We start from the raw sequence: 22,099 nt of genomic DNA, 5'->3' as shown, positions 1-22,099 counted from the left end.
TGGCGTGGCGACGACCCCGTGACCCACGCTGCCAGACCGTTGCTTCCCATAGCACATTGTCTCTTTGGTCAAGCAACGGGTCGGAGAACCTTGGCGGGGGCTCTTTGTGCAGAAGGGTCCTCCAGATAATATGTCTGTCTCCCTCGGTGATGTGGTTGTCAACGGCAGCGGAGAGATCAGGCGCAGCAGGCATGATGGCGGCGCTAGAAGACTTCTGGTATTTAGAGGTTCTGGGTAAAGTCAACCTGAGATACAGAGGGAAGGAGAGAAAATGTTTAGATGCAATGCAAAAGCAGACACACACGCGCACACACACACACACACACACACACACACACACACACACACACACACACACACACACACATGTTTCTGAGTGAAATTGAATCCGTAAGACACGATGAAATGCCTCACGGGAAGTCAGGCTTGTACTGCAGGAATGTCTGTGGTTTCTTTTTTTCTCAAGAAACGAAACAGAGAAAGAGTGAATTGAAAGAAAGTGAGAAGGAAAGATAGACAGCGGGTGGTCAAAAGGTGAGAGTCTACTTCTATAGCTCGCTTATCCAGCCGCACTATGTCTGTATCTGATTTCACTGATGGTCTCATTGTCCATGTGTGATCATTTAGTTTAGGCCTATTTGGGGATATTAAAACTGAAATCAGTTGCTTGTTCTTTAAATTTTAAAAGATAGATTCACATTTTGGTCTGTCCGGAGACAATATTGGACATCGTTATTGATCGGGGACTAAATCCACAGTCTTCGTTCTTTGCAAAAAAATGTATTCCAGTCTTTTTAGTAGAGTAATATCTGCTTCCATTTTGGTTCACAGTCGCCGCTCTTATAGCTTTGTGGCTTCAGTAAGCAGCTGTTTTCAGTGAAAAAGTTCTGACAATCCACTGTACACTACCTGCCCAGCACCAAACGGCAGACTGACGGAGTTAGCGACAAGCTGGTGGACATAGAGGAGTATTTAGCTAAAGAGACAGATATTTCCTTAAAGAGTTGGTGAAGACCAAAAACAGAGTCTCAATTTGAGTCTAAAATGCATGCATCTCTACAAGTCAGCGCCCGCTGGCATGTATACGTTGTTGATTTGTTTCAGAATTGTTGTGCTAAACTGGAAAAAACACATCCCAGGCCTAATAAGGCCTTATGTGTTGAACGCAGTGAGATAAAATTGACGTTGATCCTCTCATCTGACTCATCTTCACCTGTAAATACAGTTAAAGAGTAACAAGATGTTTCTTTTACATCTCTTAGTCAATCATTGAAATTACAGTCTAAAATGCCTGCTAAAAATAAAATATTTCCAGTTAATCAACAACAGTATCTTAGCTGCCAAATCTTACAACAGGAGAGGGTGAGAGCAAGAAAGTGACCACAGAGCACAATGTGGTGGTTAGAGGCTCCACCAGTCCTCTTGAGTGTGTTTGAAGTACTTTATTTCTCACCTCCCTGCTGTCTAGTCATTCTTTTTAGTCGTCACTATAACTTTTTTTCTTTTTCATTCATCCAGTCTTTTTCAGACATTTAGCTGCTAGAGAGAATTACGCAATACTTAGTATAGATCATGTAAAGCAGCAGGGGCAAAAAGCGCTTGGTAGCACAGCTTTCACCCGGTGTAGGGTTGTTAAACAAACTCAGAACAATAACACCGTAATGTGTTCACTCATGTCCTTTTTCACTGCTGACAGAAACAAGTGGTTGAATCACATAGATAGTTAGACAGGGTATCTGAAGGTCATGAAAAGTCAGAAAAGGCACTGAATTCAGTTTCTTCTTCAAAAAGGTATTCAAAGAGTATCCAGTACTTGGTGAACCTTGTGTGTATATTTGTGTGTGCGCACACACTTCCCCATTCAGAATTGTTGGCTATTCATGAGTTGAGAAAAAAAGTATAAAGGGAAAAGGGACGGATGGAGCGAGATTATATATATATATATAGATATATATATATATATACATATATATATTATATAGTATGGTGTGACAAGTAGGCCAGAATAACATGATCTTTATCCTGTAATTAATCCTGACTGGTATTCTGATCACTGTTTTGGACTCTCACTGCCAACACACACACACACACACACACACACACACACACACACACACACACACACACACACACACACACACACACACACACACACACACACACACACACATAGCTCACTCACTGATGTGTAGTACCAGTGATTGCCCAACTCTATTAGCTTTGAATTGTTTTTAATGAATGCTGAATTCTGGGAGTTCTGGAAAAAAGTCAAACACACACACACACACACACACACACACACACACACACACACACACACACACACACACACACACACACAGAGGTATATTGCTGGTTGGTGGGTTCAGTGGGCACACACATGCAATGGACACGTGACTGCCGGGCAACAAACAAGAAATGCTGAATATGCAAACACTTGCCTACAATGTGCGTATGCTCTATATGTGCATGCTCAGTTGCTCTTTTCAAATGTCTTTATCTCTCTCATAAACACAAAAACACAACACACTAAAGTGCTCCTGTGGTGACTGGTGAGGTTTACAGTTTTTTTATCAGCCAATACTGAAGCCACTTTTTAAAAACTCTTCATACAGTCTGCATTACCATCACTTAATCTCACTTTTCACCTAAACTCACGCAAACCACCGAAACACTTCATATATATAAAGTGTTTGTCAGGAGGTGTTCACGGATTCATCGATGGTTAGCAATCTAAAAAAACGTAACACACAGTTTGTCTCCGGAGGGAAAGGCACTTCCCGTCAAAGTGTCGCCCAGTACAAGGAAGTGTAGGCCACTGAACTGCTTGCCACTGTAACCCAATACAGGTAGAAATATCTGCACCCACATACAGCAATGAACTAACAAAGAGGTATGTCCGTGTCAGAGGCTTGGCATTTGTGTAACACGACAAGGGGTTTACAACCACGCTAGCAGCTCTGTAAGGCTGTACTTAGGCTAATGTTAACATGCTAGCATGCTCACATTTCACTCAAAAGTCCAATATCAACCTCGCTGTAATGCTGCATTAGACATCAGGGGATCACCAAATTGGGATTCAGGTCTGTGCAAACATTTTTGCCCATTCATCCAATTGTTGTTGAGATGTTTCAGTCTTATCCAAAGTGGTGGACCGACCAACCGACACGCCAATGTTGCCATCGATAGAGACATGCAGATAGAGACATTTGTCACAACTAGTGAGTGCATGTTCGGGATGTGCTTGTGCCACTGCTTCTACGGTTTCGAAGTTAGTCTATGAACACGTTTACGGTAGCAACACTAAGGTCCACGTATTGGGACCTCACACTCTCACACTTTCTCTCTCTCGTGTGTGTGTGTGTCTGTGTGTCTGTGTGTGTGTGTGTGTGTGTGTGTGTGTGTGTGTGTGTGTGTGTGTGTGTGTGGTGGTCAAGTTTGCGAATCTGTGGAGAGCTTGAGGGCAAAAGGAGCTTCTCCAACATTCCTCCCAAGTTAGAGCCCAGCATGGGGTTCTTCAAAGAGGAACTGAACACACACACACACACACACACACACACACACACACACACACACACACACACACACACACACACACTTTCTTGTCGTAACTCTTCAAAACTACTTTGTGCAGGGAAAACTGTTTAACAGCTATTGTTACTGGGTCCACTCCATTTTTTCACCTCCTCCTTTTCTCTCTGTCTTTTACTATATTAAAACAGGATCCTTTCATTTTTCTTTCTCTGTCCTTTTAATTTCATTTTCTTGAGGCATTTTGTTAAGTGTCATCGGAGGTATTATGTTACATCCATCAGTGTTGAATCACACTGAGATCCTCTCTACTCTTTCTCTTTAGCCAGGGATTTTTTGTTGACACCTGATACTCAACTTGAGAAAGAAATGCTAAAATAATTCAAGTACTGTATAACATGTATGTAGAGATGAATGCATTGTGTTACATGGAATAATACGTTGATAGTTTGTTATTGTTCCAAAGCTTAATCCATACATTAAAGAAGTTCTTGATGCTTCTTTTCCTTTCACTATGCAAATATCCAACTTAACCTGGGGTTAGTGGGCATGCTAGTGTTATTAAAACTATTGGGCTACTGGAAAATAAACTGGTGATGCACGGGTCTGCATGACCCAGTTATTTAAAAAACGTGTAGCAGCAGGCCATAAGAAGACATCCACAACTATACACACTGCTGTCTGTTGAGTGTATTGTTGTAATCTACCTTACTCAGAGTGTGGCTTGTTTGCTGCTCTGCCCCTCGTTATGTATCCTTCTCCCAAATGCCACAAAATCTCCCTCACCTCTGTCTCACCTCCTGCTGCTGAGAGGAATTGCCTCATTTGGCTGTTGGACCTTTTTCTCACATTTTTCTCGCCTGTCAGAGGGCAACACATAGACCTTTTAATGTTCTCCAACTGATGCCCTTCACCACAAATAATGATTATTTTCATAATTGGTGAACCTGTTCATTATTTTCTTGATTAATTGATTGATTATTTAGTCTAAAATTAGTGACAAATGCCCATGGCTAGTTCCCATAGCCCAAGGTGTCTTGTTTTGTTCGACCAAAAGACCAGAACCCAAATATATTCCATTTACAATGACATAAGACAGAGAAAAGCCGTAAATCATTACATTGGAGAGGTTTTGTGGTTTTGCTTGATAAGTTACCTCTTGTTTGCATTGTTTGTGTTCATTGACTAATTGATTAATTACCAAATTATATCACTATATCATCCTCACAAACATATGTTGTGAAATAAAGGCTGTGCCATTTGGGTGGAGGTTGTTAGGGGTTTTCAGATTGTAAAAGCAGACAGAATATGACAAAATTATATAGAAATAAAACAGATTTGGCTTGATTTGAAACTTTTAACAGCGATTACAAAACAAACAAACAATTGGAATATTATAATAACAAAATATAATATAGCAAAAGTATAATCTATGGCCTGACATGAATGTGGTACCACTGAGGGACAATAAAGTAATAGTAATAATATGATAAAGTTACTCATACTCATTGTGACATAGATGTCTCTAATGGGTTAAAATATCAATATCTTGATATTTTTTGGGAATATTCTTCCCTCCTATAATTTGACCCATTCATGACATGGAATAATACTGACTAAGCATTACAAGTATTTCATTATAATTTCTGTTACACTGTAGAAACTAACCTCTCACTTAGAAGAAATTACTCCCTGCATCACACTTTGCCAAAGTGAGCAACATAAAATCTTTAACAAGCGTTTCTCGTTTCTCCTCCTTCAACGAGAACAACATTCACGCTTCAGTGTGTACATGTTGAGTGAGGCAGTGGTACCTCTGTCTGTGAGCGAGGCTCTGCAGAGTCAACGCCCGGGACTGGATCTCCAGAGGCAAGAGACCGAGCATAAGGCACAGCCACGCCGGCAGCAGCGCACACATGGCGGCGCGGTGGAGACGCACTTTCCGGGGGGAGGGGGGGAGACGGATCTCAGACCAAAATAGTATATATATATATATATTTTTTTTTAAGCAAAAGAAAATCCAGTGAAAACTCTTCCGGAGTTGGCTAATTTAAAAAATAAATTTTAAGAAGTCAATTGTCCCGTATGGCATCAGTCTTATCTGTTGCATCCTCTCTGCAAGCGTTCCTTCTCGCTTTAATAAGAAAATCCGCTGAGAAAAGACGTGAAAAAACTCAGGAGCTCATTGGGGCTCACATCGGGAGCAACTGGAGTCCTGAATTCTCTCATTTATAAAGACTGATTGAGAGAGGAGGGGAGGAGGGAGGAGGAAGGCTTATTGTCTATCTTCAACAAGGACTCAACAACCTTAACTCTAAGGAATCTCAAGAACTCTCATATAATTTTGGTTATAGAGGTAAAGTAGCCCACATATATAATATATATATATATATATATATATATATATATATATATATATATAATATATATATATATATATATATATATATATATATATATATATATATATATATATATATATATATATACTATATAATATATATATATACTATATAATATATATATATATATATATATATATATAGTTTATATATATATAGTTTATATATATATATATATATATATATAATATATATATATATATATTATATACTATATATATATATATATATATATATATATTATATATGTGGGCTACTTTACCTCTATAACCACTCTATATCCATCAATAATTAGCTCACAGTAAAGCTTTACTGATAGGAGATAAGAAGTGACCTTCCATAAGGCTCCTGAAGAAGACGAAGAAATCGTTATATCTGAACAGTACCTAGATTTATGCCCCCATGCCCTTTTTTAAATGAAATGCCTCTTGAGCAGATATGTTCTTGTGAGATTTTCAAAATGAACTGCAAAAACTGACATTTATCTTTACAACCCAACACAAGAACCAATCTCAATAAAATCTAATATCAGACAATGAAGTGTGCGTGTGCAGAGAAATGAATTTAGTCGTGGAGCTGGCTTCAGGTCAGCCTGCCCGGCTACTATTGTCATGGTGTCCTTTGATTTACAGACGTCTAAAGAAGTAAAGCAAATGACACAGAGAGGTAATCTGACTCTGCTTAGGTCACAGCGATCCATTTTCCTTGTATAACCGCAACTATTTTCTTTTGTGAAGAAGGACACAGCTGAGAAGCTCAGAATCTGAACCTGATTAAAAGAATGCTCTGTATGTGGAGGTGGCTTCAGGCCTTAATTAAAGGGCTGAGTGTGTGTGCTTGTCTGTGACTCAGCAGTTTGCAGTAATACCTTGTAAGCTCAGTTTCCAACACCGTGAGCCTCAACTCAGTCCAACATGTGCATTAACACATCTCCTATCTATCCTAAGAACAAACCTCTGTGTGTGTCCACAATATCCAGACTCATCCCCTCTCTGTCGCACTTCTTAGCAGACGATGCTTTGGCTCTGAATGGAAAGGCTGAGTTTCCGTTTTAATTTTGACGAGCCTGCCGCTGACCTTGGACTGAAATCAGACGTCTGGACACATTCACAACCTGTAAATATAATCTGAGCAACTTCCAGCTTTACTTGTCAACACACATATTTTACCTTTCCATTGCGGGGATGATTTTGAACTGATTTAGCACTCAGAACTCAATTCTGTGAATAAAAAGCACAGCCAAGTTCTTGGATGTGAAAGTGATGTTGCACAAACAAAAGGGACTGACAGGTCACGGTCAGGTACAGTGAGTACAGCAGAAAGGTGGAGAGAAGTGCAGAGACGAAAGAGATGTACTTACATTTGAACATACTTTGCAGGGCATTTGAATTACAAGGAAAACATATTTTAGCTTCAAGCTGCTTTTTGTATTTTCAGTAGATCAGTTATTGGAGCACATAATCAGAAAAGCAGTCAGAGTTTCTGTGCAGAGTGTTTCTTTCTAAAAGTGGCTTAAAATCTTGCTAAAATGTATATTAAAAAATACATATTAAATAGTGAGTTAGCAATATCAATATCATTTATCTATCTTTTGGCAATTTTGAATTAGTCTCCCACTTAATTCCAGAGGAATGGACAGTTTATTCATCTTACAATGGAATTATTTTAACTCATTTAAGTCGGACATGTTCTGATATTACAATAATGATCAATGTTGCAACAAAGAACATAAATGTTCATGAAAGTGTTTTATACACCAGTTCTTTCAAACATCTTTCCATAACAATGTGGTGGTATTTTGATGCCTCAGTGTGGTGAAATATGGGACTACATGCTCACAATTAAAAAAAACTACAGCACAATACTGTAATCATTAAATCTTTGATCATATGTTCCCATTTGAAGCTAATAAGAGTGAGTGTATGGGGACACTGTCATGGTATACTGTAATATTTGAATAAAGACGTTTCTCAAGACATGATTCACTTTTGTTGCTGCAGCGTCACGTCTGCACGTTCTTATTTGCAAACATGTACTCATTCTCTCCCAGAGAGGGACACAACTATCTACTGTCCATGGGCTACTAATGTAATGTATACAGTTTAATGCTCTCCTGACAGTGAAACTGAGAATCAAAGAGACTTTAGTTTGCTTTTAGCCCCTGATATTCTTTTTGTTTTTGTGACTGACGGCAAAAAGCAGCTTGGATCTCTTGTCAGATTGCCAACAGTGCTGTCTGTGCATACAAAGGAATTTTTCTGGTAATATTTTGTCTTGAAAACATTGTTATTATAGATCTGACCCATAAACACCCGTTGTCTTAAAGCCCCACCATTTTGGTGCAACCTAAATATATAGCTATGAATAAATATTGATAATGTTATGAAAAAGTTAATGAACTTTGTCACTTTTACTCATTCTTCTTCTTTGTATTGCTTATATTTAGGGGATTCAGTAGGCTTTCTTACTCAAGGACATCTTTTTATGGGGTGTAGTTTTCCAAAATGGAAACTTGAATTTGTGGATCTGGCAGGTGAGAGAGATAGTTTCTCTAATCCCAACACTACTCGTTGTGATGGATGCAGAAGTAAAAGGAGGCACTGAGCCATTAACTTTAATTCTGTGAAGATGTACAGTGAAGCCCGAAAGGATTTTTGAACAGTGGAACATTTTATTGTCTTTTGGCTTCACTCCAAGATTTGAAATGAAACAATGACAAAGGGATACAGTAAGTGCTGACTTACCAGCTTTAAGGGTCCTGGATGGATATCTGCAAGAGGTGAATAGTGTAGGACTCGTAGCCCCCACAGTCACCACACGTTTAACCCAATCTGGAGTTAAACACCCTCACATGAAAGCTGAAAATCAGCACATGAACCTCATTGTCATTGTTTTTTTTTATTTCAAATCCAATATGCTGCAGCCAACAAAACAAACAATTATACATTGCAGGGTGTACTGTTGCTGTCTGACAGTGAAGGTTAAAAAATGATACATGCTGGGTGTGCTGGCAGCAGGTGGTGCTGTTTTCAAACCAAACACCTGGAGACATGCTAATATTACAGCACAGATCAAGATAATAACATGAGATAGTTGCAGGATACTGTACATGGAGAGAAGTGAGACTGATACAATTAAATAATACACATTTCGTCTTTTCTTTTTTATCTACCATATACAGAAAATGGTTTGTAATAAATGTATATTATGAAGTACAGAATCAGGCTGTGTCGTTCCATATAGATGGAGTCACAATATGCTAATTACAAGTTCAAAATGTATAATGATGGCACCTTTTGTTTGTACTGATTGTGAACTGGATGTTTTTTTTATAAATGTGTTAAGCCTACGAGGAAGACATGAATGACCTTGAAGATTTTGACCGTAACAAATTATAATAATGCACCATTATGTTAAAATACAATAACATGCAATATTACCGTTTCACACAGTAGCAGAATAACTGGTTACAACTATATACAACAGGAACAAGATACTCCTTTTCTGGTCTGATGTACTGCGTATTAAAGCACAACAGACTCATTCATTCTCCCAAAATACTGTTTGTTAACAGCATTTGATTTTCTAATTTACAACTTCCAAACTGTCCATACTGTAAAGTAAGTTTAAGTTTGGCCCAGAGTGGTGAGAGACACTATAAAGCTTTAAAACAAGATATAACAAGAAGTAAATAAGTGTGTGACGGAAATGTGAAATGAATGTACTATGTGTGCGTTTGCTCTTTAGGTTCAGCCTTGCTGTCCCAGAGCTGTGATGAGATCCTGTAGTGGCTCAGTGTACTCCGGCTCCAGCAGGGCGTGCTGCCGGCAGAAGAGTGTGAGGTGTGCAAAGAGTGTGTTGAGCTGTGGCTGCAGTCCAAGAGCCAGGGTCTCTCTGTAGTGAGACCAGTAAATGTGAGCCAGAGTCCTGAAAAACAGCAAAAACACCTTCTGGACCAGAAAGATGAAGCCTGTCGGAAACACTGAACCTGGAAAAGAAGGAAGAGATAATAGCTTTGGGAATGTGGAATGTGATGCAGAACAATGCAACATAAATAAAATGTATTTCACCTGCTTTTGTGGGGAACACATCTTCATCAGCTAGTAGCTCCTGAATGTATGACATGGCATAGTCAAAGTAAAGCGGAGCAGAGCACTTCAGCTTCCTGCCGTGGTCATCGGTCCAAACATAAACACTGACAAACACCAACACACAAGGCATTAAGACACAACATGCGCTGTGTTCAGTTTTATGAAAAGGAACTCTAGAAGTGTTTCTATGGTCAAAAATAAACCTTCACTATCAGGACTCAAGTTAAGCAATTATTTGAACAAACATTGTACAGATGATACCTAAAAGATATACACTTCTGCTCTATAACTGTTTGGCAGATTACAAGATAATTAATGAGGATCAATTCATTCCTGTTCATGTGCAGTGCTGCTGTTCTAAAGCAAACAGGGCTGAAACTGTGAAAGACAGATATAATAGAGGAAGAGTCAGTTCACCCAAGTCACACTTTTTTGTTGTTGAGGCTTTTAATTCTCCAAAAACTGTGTGTGACCTGACGGCCTTTGATATGTAAAACTGTTAAAGTTCCACTTTTACCAATGCTTTAGCACTTCAAGCACTGACAAACTAAATTCAACAGCCATTTCTCCAGAAACAACCTCCCCATCACTCAGGATAATCCACAAACTGCACTTTTGTGGTTTTGCAACGATTACTTTGGGAGAAAGTTGTTCATATAAAAAGGGTTCACCGTCAATATCTCAGATCCTCTGCAAATAAAACTTAAAGAGGACATATTATGCTCATTTTTAGGTTCATACTTGTATTTTGGGTTTCAACTAGAATATGTTTACATGCTTTAATGTAAAAAATAATAATAATAATTCTCAGTTTGTGGATTGGTCGGCACTCAAGATACCTACATGTATGTGCACGAACACTGAAAAGTGAGTTTTTCATAATATGTCCCCTTTAAAGTATCTGCATGACAAGATACCACAAGGACAAAGTGAGAACATATGAGCAGTATAATGCTCAGTAACTTACGTGTTGCCTGGTCCACAGGCAGTTGGGCAGGTACTGGGAGTGCAGAACTCGGACAGTGCACTAGAGAACAGATTTATATGCTTGAAAAACGCCACCGCTGAAAGAAATCAATAAAAAGGAAAATTGTACCATGTACATATATATCTCTGTTTTGTTGCAATGTGTGGGAGGCTAAGGAGAAAAGGGGGAGAAACAGTCCAAACTCTGCTGTGTTTAATGGGGTTTACTCACTGTTGCTGGCAAGCCACTCTGCCTTGTCGACGCCAGGCGGCAGCGCCGTGAGTGCAAACATGTCTGTGTGTGTGATCCGCTGGCACACGTACTGCTGCTGCAGATAAGGTCGCTCCTCCAGATTATTGTTATTAATTCCCCTTGGGGGAAGACAGTGCAGAGTTAATGAAGCAGAGGCAGAGGCAGAAACAGGAAGACAGAAAAAAATCGCTGTGTAAAACAATCGATAGGTCAGTGGATTAACTACTCCTGCTGCAGTCAGGAGATAACACGTTTTTACGCTCTCTCATTGGTCTTGGCCTCTGTGTCTGGCGCGCGCGCGCACCACGCACACACACACACACACGCACGCACGCACGGACACAGTTCTGTAACTGCAGAGCCAAAAGTCCATTAAACCAGCAGTTCATTTAATGAAGGCAGTCAATTCAGAGCCAGAGTAATTACTGTTAATGAAGCTCACTGCTGCAGTGGTCAGTGCTACAAAGCAGATGAGTGCAAGGACTAACATTGTACATGATAATGTAAATAGTTGAGTGAGACATCACTCCTACATCACTTCATATACCTACTGATAAACTACAGCTAGTGCTTTGTAATCAGTCACTCAGGACTGGCAGCTTGGGAACTTGTGATACAGTGCGTGTGCAGGAAATTATCGATGTTTGTGAATGCCATTGTGTACTAGGAAGTTAAACTTGGCAGCATGATTTGACTTTATGCAAACAGAGAGGTGACGCACACAGGTAGTGTGCTGTCAGGATGATTAGTGCTCTAGTCTGTCTGTTTGATAGCTGGGATGTTTTTTGGATTGGATTAAAGTGAATATTTCAAAGTGTAGTGGAATCCGGCAGCTGCCACATGAAGTTTTTAGATGTCTACACACAGCAGCTGAGAGTTTACTCAGTGTGACCTTGCCTACTGTGATAAGGGAAACACAGTGCTCTCTATGGTGTAAGTGTGTGTGTGTGTGTGTGTGTGTGTGTGTGTGTGTGTGTGTGTGTGTGTGTGTGTGTGTGTGTGTGTGTGTGTGTGTGTGTGTGTGTGTGTATGTATGTGTAGGGAGAATTAGTGTAATGATCGAAACAGCAGGTCTTTGTCCAACTAAAGGTTAGAGGAGGCAGAGAGGGAGGAATAGTGACAGAGAAGAATGTAAACATTAGAGGTACAGTAGTGCAAATCCTGGCTGAATTTTCTAATGTCCACAGGAACTTATTTTGTTAACATCCTGTTCTGTTCCAGCTTCATGGTGTTAAGTCAATCACCGCGTCTCGGCTACCAGTTGTCAGCACACAAACACAATGAACCTGGAACTACTTGTAATGTTGCGTTTGTGTGTAAACAACACACTCATCTGTGACCCTGCTCTCCAGCTCTTGGCCATCTGTTTACCTTTACCTCTGGCGTGAGGGTGAAATAAACAGCTCTCTTCCGTGCAGCCAGCTGTCTCTAAAAGATTCATCCTAGAGCAAATATTTGCATAGTGTACTAAAACTGGTCTTGGTTCAAACTGCTTCTAAACATGTGTTCCCGCTGTTAGAGGAATCCACCTTCACTGATGCCATCAGACAAATATGTAACACACACACACACACACACACACACACACACACACACACACACACTTATCTGGAGAACATTCCTGAGTAAACCATGTGCAGCCAGCTTTCTAGTCATGTTTCCTTCACACTATCCATTACTCTAACAACATCTTCCTTTTCTGTACGTTAGTTTGTTTTCTTAGAGTACAAGAGTGACTTTAGAAAGCTGGAACAACAAAATGCAAAACTTTTTTCCAGACAGGAAACTGAAATCTGAGTATACGTGTGAGGCCGATGAAGAGAGTTAAGGGAAAAGAAATACAACTTACAGTTTTTCCCTGCTGAGGTCAGGAAGCTGAAGAGTCTTCCTGTCTGCCTTCGTAGCCGAGGGGTAACTATGGCAACCCCCCATGGCGTAAAGCTAAGAGCAGAGCTGTTGGTAGTGCCAGCCCCACTTTTCCATCCCAAACATAATAACCCACACACTTCTTCTACACACTACAGGCAGCAAAGGGGAACAGCTGCTCCAGCACAGACATCTCTCAGTTCCAGTGAATCCATACAGCTGACAAACACATAACAAAGTTTTCCAAAACACACACACACAAAAAAAAGGAAAAAAATAGTCCAAGAGTTGAGGATTGACTGCTGTGCGAAAAGTGAAGATCTCCGCTTCTCCTTTTCTCTCCAGTGATCCAGTGTCAGGGAGTATGTCTCCTTTGTCTAGAGTCCCACACCCCACAGGCTCCTCCTCTCCCAGCTTCGAGCGGACAGGCAGGTTTCTCCACAACCCATTAAAGTACAAAACACAACTCCGCCTTCTTCCCCTTTTCCACCCACTGCATACACACTCTCCCCTCCACATGTATGCACTCTCTACAGAGACAGCAGACATATTCAGATGACAAACTGCAGGTGGGTTATCCTCTGTGGAGGTGGAAAGACGTGGAAAAGAAGGAGTGAGGCAGGGAGAGGAGGAGCAACAGAAGCCGGAGCAGTAGCAGGTGTGTTCAGTATCTATAGAGGAATGTCATGACATACGTGATGTATCCGAGCCAAGGAATGACAGCACACACTCTTAGTGAAAGGCCAATGATATATAGATAGGACTCAAAAGCTGAAACGTGAATATGAGAAGTGTGTAAGAACAGAAAAGAAGGGTCTTCAGCTCCTCCCCCCACTGTTACAGGAACTCTTTTCAGCTCACTGCACAGTAAGAGTTATGTGACAGGCGGGTTTATGTTTGTGCTGCGAGAGATGGTTTAGCATTAATTAAGTCAGTGTGGCTCAAATGTGTAGAAACAGGAGGCAACACAATCCACTAACTCACCTGCTCCTAAGGTAAACATGTTTGCGCTTCCATAGACTATGACCTGCTCTCTCCCTCCCTCCCTCCCTCTGTGTTTGCACTGTATGTGTTTGTGTTACAGCCGGCTGTAAATGTGAGACAAATACAGGGCTCATGCGTCTTCTTGATCTGACATATTTATTAGGTTCATATCTGAATGTACAAGCTAAATTGACAACAGGAAACAGACACATTACTCCCTAAAAAAGGAAAAGAAAAGAAAAACAAAAAGAACACCAGCATCAGTCCACTTTACAAAGAAAGGTCATTTATAACACGGCTGTCTTTCGCACCACTTCCCCCCCCCCCCCCTCCACACCACACACACACACACACACACACAGATGTAATCGGCTATAATGTGAGAAATTGCCTCATTGTAAGTAACACACAATTGGATAAAGTAACAATTTAATACCCATTGTCTCTCAATTAAAGTTTTAGGCTTACACTGTACAATACAGCACATACCCAATGAGGTTAATGAGGCAGATGTGCAAACTTAACGGCACTTAAAGATGAATGTATTATACCTCATGCATATCATGACACCATAACCGTAACTACACTGCACACACCACACTCTCAAGGTGAAGGAGACACACACACACACACACACACACACACACACACAAGTAAGGGTCAAGTAAGGGTCAGACGCAGTGCTTAGGTTTGGTGATAGACGGGATGACATATTCTGACCCTGTACACACCCTGACAACAAACAGCCCTGTTTTTCTCCTCTAACCCTGATGTAAACCAATGCTTACTCTCTGTACAGCTCCACTTCACACAGCTCAAAGTGCTGAACGGATAAAAGCAAAAATATCTGTGATCTAAGATGAATCTTCAGTCTTTCTGTGACATGTGGAATCCTCTCCTACTGCTGATAACTCCATCACATGGTATAAAAAAAACATGAGAGAGGGATCAAACAAAGACCGCTTTAGATAAATCTAGAACTGTGACACCATTGCAAGAAAGGAGGCTACTTCACAGATATCAAACCCAGCTGTACCACTGGTGGGAAGACACACTTTGGCAGAAAGCATTGAAGAAAAAAGTATTCTTAAGTATCTACAGAATTCACTCGTCAAGTCAAACATTCTCACCTCATTGAGTGGGGAATAATGTGCACCACTAAATGCAAACCAAAAGTGCATCTTGAAAAAGTGCTTTTTAAAATAAATACCACAATCTATGTAAATCGTTCCACAAGCATATATGCAATTAAAGTCAACTCCTGCCCTGAGAATGAGAAAGAGAGAGACGAGGAGAAAGATAAAGTAAAGCATGACTGTCTGGCACACTTAGAGGAAAATAGTTTATTACTACTCGGATCATGTTTTTGTAGTTTTAGTCATTATTTCTATCAGTTATGATTAAATTGTACTCTAAAAAGTTAAATGTTAATAACATAAAAATATAATCAAACTGGTTTTAAACAAGCCAAGAGTTTAGTCAGATTAACTAAACAACTTTACTGAGGTGTGCTCATCCAAAATGTTGGTATGGCTGCCACTATTTTCATTATCGGTTCATCTGACGAGTATTTTACTGATTACATGGATTCATAAACATGACAAACTGTCAGGAAACAGTGAAACGTGTCAATCACAATTTATAAAAGCTCAAAGTGTTGCAGTTTGAAAATAAAATAAATTAGTTAATGTTTAACATTTTTGCCTGAAGAAATTGCTTCATAGTTGCTCTGTGTTTATCTTTTAACTATTGGTATTAAATCAACAAATGAAAAGGTCAAAAGTTGTAGTTTTGGGATTTTTTTTTAATGTTCACCATTGTTTTCTCTTCCTATAAGATTGGTTAACCTGATATTTATAACTGATGAATGAAAATAAGACCCAAGTTCTAATAAACCGGAATTATCCTTTAAGTAAATATTACCGAGTTCACACAGTTCGCAGACTACCGACTCGCATTCACGCACACACTCCCAAACTTCCAAACTTCCATGTAGGAAGCGTGTAGCAGAGGAACAGGAACTGATGCTGGGGTATTAACCAAAACATAGACATCATTATTGCCTCATTTCAACAGTACAACACACACATACAATACATACGTTGCAACCTGCAAATCAACCGCCTTTCCATACGTTGGATTTATTCCAAAAATAGATATAATGTTTATATATACTGTTTACATTTATATTACGTTTACATATTACCAAGAATAGCCACAACCTAATACAGGTTCAAATATCACAATATTACATTTAAACAGCTCAGAGGGTGATATGAATTGGTATGTGCACATCACGGAGTTTTTTTTGCACGTGTGTATAGATTTGGTTATACATGTGTGTGTATGGAACTGCGTGCGTGTTACACAGGTGTGCTTTCTTTGTATCGGCATACCTCTCCTTTGACCTGAGAATGCACTCTGTACCTCAGGTGTAACACACATACACACGTTTACACACATGGATACAACAGCACACACACACACACACACACACACACCTCTGAACTACATGAATCTGTCAGAGGTTTGAGGAGGAAGTGACACATGATGCTCCCAAATCTGATGCTCCAAATGAACAGAAATGGAGCATTTGTGTTCCACATGATCAAAGCAAAGAAATCTTACTTTGGATTCAGAAATGATGTACGGTAGGTAGCATGTATGAAAAATTCACACATTTGCACTAATGAAGTGTATGCCTTGCATGTACATTGAAATGCTGAAGAGAAAATGACAGCTAGCTTTTCAAGCATCTTGGCTGATTAGTAAATAAAATTGGATTCAAATAAAGTGTCAACAGTCAAATAGAAAAAAATCTCATCTCAAATTTGATGCAGAATTGAATAAAAAGGTACATTTCCAGACTACAGCTGGCACTCAGTGTCACTCTCCCAAGTTCAATGGGGAAATCACATTTTGAAATAGTTCATATGCAACAGAATTTGGACTTTGGGGGGTCTTGTACGACGAAATGTTCTTTAAAACACATTCCTCTTTGAAGCGGATCAGTTGAAATGATGTCATGATGGTGCAGAAGAGATCAATGTACCTATGTGTAGATATGTGTTGTATCAGCAGACATACTGTTAAGGGCTGTTTAACCTCAACACTGAGCGTCTCCCATTCTTCGGACACAAAAAGGGACATTGAAGGGCAGGAAGCAAAGGTGGCATTGTTGTGTGTAGAATGGACAGGTGTGTGTGAGTGTGTGTGTGTGTGTGCCTGTGATGCATCGTTAGGCCGGTCCATTAGCAGAGGGCTGCGTCTCTCTGTAAGGTAAAAAAGCACAAAAAAAAAAACAGAAAACAGAAAGGTTTTGTTTAATCTGCCAAGATCTTTGAGATATCTTCCATTAAATCTTCTGGCACCACACAAATACAATGTAGGAATAAAGAAAAATCCAAGGATCATTTATTGTCTTTCTGCAACAAAACGGAACAAAAATAGAAGTGGTTTTTTTTTTTTTTGCATCAATTTGGTTTATAACCTTCAAAAGTACAGAAAATCAGTAACATCACTTTTAAAGAGAAGGAAAAAAAGACTTAGCTTCTGTAGAAAGTTGCTGCTGATTTATCTCCCTTTGTATTAGGCTAGTGGCGGTAACACTTGAGGTCAGAAATGTGATGAGTCATAGGGCTCATTGTTGGGAAGTGTTTTACCAGGGATTTGTTATATTTCCTTTGTGTAGTGATCTAACCCCTACTTTATTCAGCTGTATACAAACACATACACTTACACTTACTGTGTGACAGCAGCCGACTGGTTAGTTGGATTGGCGGTAGTTGGGTTGGGACAATCACCGTGTTTCTTTCCCTTTTCGCTTTCTTTCTCATTGCCTTTCCCCTGGTCTTTGATGGATAGTCCCTCTACTGGCACCTTATCTGCTTCGCTGCAAAAAAATAAATAAAGCTGTAACTAACTAGAGGCCTCGCTGGGGATTGTCACTTGAACTCACAACGTAAAGAACAAAATGCTGATGCTTCTTTCTGCTATTGGCAAAGTTTCACCACAGTTCTCTGCTGTCAGCTATCCACACTGGTCATTACCATGCCCAGCGCGTACAGAAACACGTGAATCCACTCTTCTGTTACTGCCAACATAGCTGTCAAAATCAAAAAGGGAGTTCGGGCACACAGTTGCTAAAGTTTGTGCTAACTTAGTTAATCTCAAATCCTCTCAAAAGGAGCCATTTCATTGCAGCATGCTTGTAGGTGCAATGCTGGTTAGTAACTGGCTAATGTACTGATATGTTAGAATGTTGATTTGTTGGATTGGTAGCAACTTCTGTTCAAAGCATGCTATCCGACATACTGTTAGTAGTATGGGTGCTCTGAAAGAAAATAAATCATATCAACTTGGGTTTTATTGATGTTATGACTGAGAAAAGAATCATTTGTATAATAAAACCACAGTCAGTAGTTCGACACTGCTCTCATCCTTTATAAGCTAACAGGCCACCGTTTGATTTAAAGTGCTGAGTGGACTGTTTCATGGGTCATGTTGAGAACATGGGATAAGCCTTGCATATGGACGGAGGTCCTGTAGGTTCCCTACAAGCCACCAGTTGTGGGTTAGTATATTGTAGTGATGAATTAGGCGTGTCCTGAATTATGGCATCACATCCTGTTAAATGAAACAAGCAAACAAAAGCAAGTGGCTCATCTGTGCTTATGATGGCCCTTTCAAACCCTTCATACAACTTTAGGAACACATTCCGCACTCCAGAGCAAAGGACCTCAAACATACCGTCTGACTGCTGGTCTGAATACTCTGGAGTCAAGGGGAGAGGAGAAAGGAAGGAACAGACAGGAGGAGTGCAATATCAGAAGAAAAACAGAGTACGGTAGGTGGAAGTAATATTGTGCGGAAAAAGGTTTGGGAGGAAAAAGGAGGAAAGCGGCTCTATAAAAGTGCAATAGGAGAAGGGAGACACGCTGCACCAATCGAGACAGAGCAGCTGCACATCATGTGTGTTTGAGCGTGTCTACCTGCTGAAGACTGCCCTTTCATTTTTGGCGTCCACGGTGAGCCGAATTGTCTCCTTGCCAGCCCCCGTGGTGATGGTCTCTGTGGTGACCATCTCGCTGGTTGCAGACCCTGCCTTGCGTTCTTCCTCATCGCTGTCTGAGTTGCTGGAGGAAGAGCTGTCCGATGCCACCAGTGGAGCTTTCCTCGCCACACACACACTCCACACACATGCTGCAGAGAGCGAAGGAGAAGAACTCATCTGACTTTACGCTCATTTCTCTGGAGAGTTCAACTCATCACAGAGAGTGAGAGGCAGCAGTAACAAGCTGCCAAATGCATATACTGTAGGTTTGGGTCATATGACTGTGAGCCGTAATGGCACATGACTTTATCTCAGCAGGGTTTGGCAAATAAAAGATCACAGGTTCTGCATTAGAACCTGTGATCCTATGCAATAAATTTGTTGTGAAAGTGTGACAAAGTTTCACAAATTCAAAGAGTAACTTTACCATCAAAAACGGTTATTACTGTTTGACTGTTTATCTTTTGACTATATTCATTTAAAAAACATAATGAAAAGTTCATCATGGTATAAAATCTGTATTTGCAATTATCAATTTGAATAAATTGAAGAGCAAAAAATAAACAGGTTTTTAAAGCGCATTGACTGTGTAGTTAAATGTGACATGCAGCAGCAGCAGCAGCAGCAGCAGCAGCAGCAGCAACTTTACGGTTCTGGTTTGGTTTAGTGTTGCCTGATCCGCTGAGCTCTGAGTCCACAGGAGAGCTGCATCTGGGGCCTGTTTCAGAGCTGGGGACATAAGACACAGAGATAAGAAAACCTGCAGAAAATACAGTACAGCCAGAAAACTACAGACACACAGCCATTGTAATGTAGGAGTGTATTTGTCCCCATTATAGTGGTTGCCTGTGCAAAGAAATATATATATTTGAAGTATTAAATAAAACAAAACAACAACACAAATGTTTTTGGGGATGGGTACAACCAAGGTTTGATAATTGTATTTGTTTAACTTCAAGCTGTAAATGCATTTCAGATATAGATGCCAGTGAGCCAGTGTGCGTATCTATCTATCTATCTATCTATCTATCTATCTATCTCACAATAGTTCAATCCATACAAAGCTTTAAGATGCAATTTCTCAAATAAGCTCCTCATCTTTAGACCACGCTGAGACTCACCAACAGAAAGGCTGGAAGTCAGTGAACTTGGCCCATCCTTTCTCCTCCGCCTCTGTGGCAGCTGGTTGGGAGTCTGGAGTGCCCCAAGCGGAGAATCCAACTCCTGCTGCAGGAGCCTTTGAGTTCACCTCCCCAAAGTCTGCTATCCAGCCAGTGCCTGAGTGTGCAAAGCACCACACACACTCTACATGAGACACATGCTCAGAACCTGCTTTATCCCCAACATATAGGGCAAAACAATCATGCATTACTACAGAATTTCATAATTCTTACTCTTTGCTGCCTCAGTCGGGCCCTGGCTTGAGAAAGGATCCAGGTCATCTTTAGGATCCTCTCCCTCCTCAGAGTCAGAGTCTGCTGCTCTGTCGGAGGCCTCGGTGCCAGAGTCTGCTGTCCTATCACAATCCTTACTGACAGCCGGGCTCTTGGGTGATCGTGACCCACCAAATCTAAATAAATAAAAATATTATAGTGTGTTTAATTGAGAGAGGACAATTAATTAACATACATTATTGACAAATTCTAGCATAATGCTGAAATAACATCCAGAACATTGATAGCATCTTTATTTACTGTTGTATGTCTACCTGTTACGGGACTTGGTTTGTGTTGCAAAGTTGATCCCTTTCTCCTCCCAAATGTCCTCTTCGTCATCATCAAAGGGCTGAATCCTCTCCTTGGAACAGGTCTCAAACACAGCTGTATTAGCCTGCAAAGGACAGTGGTCATATCAAATGTGTTAAGTTTAATTAGTGCAAATCAATATTCCTAATGCTGCATAACGAATGCTTAGATCAAGGCTTAAACTGGAATTGTGTGGCCGTGTGTTTGTTAGGTTGTTGTGATTATTATTGTTATTTATTATACAATTCATTAATTCATCTTTTAGAAGTAACAAAGAAAGATGCACAGAAGTACAGCTTCATAAAACAAACGTGTGAATAAATGTGTAAATAATCTCCATAAACTCACAGTGTCCTGGCCTGCATCAATGTTGATACTGATCTCTGCAATTCGGTCAAATGTTGCTCTGCCGTAAAAAAAGGTAGAAATCACTGAGTTGACACACAATATCAATAGTTCCATGTCATACAGAGAGGAATGTCAGTTCAATTACCCAATGCTGTCGTCATGATCAGTAAACTCCTCATCATTGAAGCCAAACTGATCCACAAAGTTAGCCGTCATCTGCTGGATCTGGTAGTCTGAAAAGGCCTAAATCACACGTCACAATTTGAACTAGATTAACATCTCTGATAACAGAAGCCCTCAATATTTTTTGTGTGTGCTTATGTATGTGTACCTGCTGTAGTGTCAGCTCTTTAGGGAAGGGGCTCTCCATATCATCCTCTGAGGAAGGCCGTGGGTTGCCAGTGCCAACCTGCACATGGAAAAACACAAATGCCACCATTTAAAGTTTGAGTGTGTGCTATTATATACTGTTAATTAGCATGTGTGTGTGTCTTTACCAGGTCTATGGTGTTCTTCCTATTCGTCTCCGACAGGGTCTGGTCCACAAAGGTTTCCCAGCGCCCTCTGTAGTCCTCCGGCAGCTCTACATCCAAAAACACAAGCAGCATTAAGAAAGCAGTATTCCAGTCGATTGGCAATTGTGTAAATCCCTTATTTCTTTCAAATAGGAATGTCGGTGCACATGTTCACACACACCTGTGATGAGGCTACTAATCTGTGTGTGAACTGGGCCCTTCTCCAGATTGTGGACTACTGTGTTGGCAATCCTGGTCAGATGTCCCATGTACCCTCTTCTCATACCACCTTCAGACCTGAACACAGAAGTACCACACTTAAGCAAAGCCAAAGTTAGGCAAACT

The 22,099-nt window shown here is 40.3% G+C and overlaps 2 protein-coding genes across 6 annotated transcripts in view; both read right to left on the bottom strand.

Annotated features, from left to right (window-relative positions):
* Positions 1-8,590: 8,590 nt before the first annotated feature.
* Positions 8,591-14,033, bottom strand: LOC115010177 (MOB kinase activator 2). Its single transcript, XM_029434651.1, has 5 exons — positions 13,093-14,033; positions 11,223-11,362; positions 10,992-11,088; positions 10,004-10,128; positions 8,591-9,921 (listed from the first exon to the last, which is right to left on the bottom strand). Exons 1-5 carry the CDS (start codon positions 13,173-13,175, stop codon positions 9,683-9,685), a joined length of 684 nt encoding a protein of 227 aa, XP_029290511.1. The 5' UTR covers positions 13,176-14,033; the 3' UTR covers positions 8,591-9,682.
* A 199-nt stretch (positions 14,034-14,232) lies between these two features.
* The window catches only part of ppp6r2b (protein phosphatase 6, regulatory subunit 2b), a 16,482-nt gene continuing 8,615 nt past the window's right edge, over positions 14,233-22,099 (bottom strand). For 2 of the 5 annotated variants that reach the window (XM_029434648.1, XM_029434647.1), the window contains exons 13-25: positions 21,936-22,051; positions 21,737-21,822; positions 21,571-21,648; positions 21,385-21,482; positions 21,240-21,297; positions 20,855-20,976; positions 20,541-20,716; positions 20,268-20,424; positions 19,796-19,875; positions 19,085-19,295; positions 18,843-18,866; positions 17,839-17,985; positions 14,233-17,365 (exon numbers count right to left, since the gene is read on the bottom strand). In XM_029434648.1, coding sequence (XP_029290508.1) covers positions 17,332-17,365; positions 17,839-17,985; positions 18,843-18,866; positions 19,085-19,295; positions 19,796-19,875; positions 20,268-20,424; positions 20,541-20,716; positions 20,855-20,976; positions 21,240-21,297; positions 21,385-21,482; positions 21,571-21,648; positions 21,737-21,822; positions 21,936-22,051 — 1,387 coding nt within the window. In that variant the 3' untranslated portion in view covers positions 14,233-17,331. Of the gene's footprint in view, positions 17,366-17,832; positions 17,986-18,842; positions 18,867-19,084; positions 19,296-19,795; positions 19,876-20,267; positions 20,425-20,540; positions 20,717-20,854; positions 20,977-21,239; positions 21,298-21,384; positions 21,483-21,570; positions 21,649-21,736; positions 21,823-21,935; positions 22,052-22,099 lie in introns of all 5 variants that reach the window. The other 3 variants (XM_029434650.1, XM_029434646.1, XM_029434649.1) reach the window with 3 other exon arrangements.

The sequence above is a fragment of the Cottoperca gobio genome, chromosome 6 (genome assembly GCF_900634415.1).
Source record: "Cottoperca gobio chromosome 6, fCotGob3.1, whole genome shotgun sequence".
Taxonomy (NCBI): Eukaryota; Metazoa; Chordata; class Actinopteri; order Perciformes; family Bovichtidae; genus Cottoperca; species Cottoperca gobio.
This window is presented reverse-complemented; position numbering and strand designations above follow the sequence as displayed.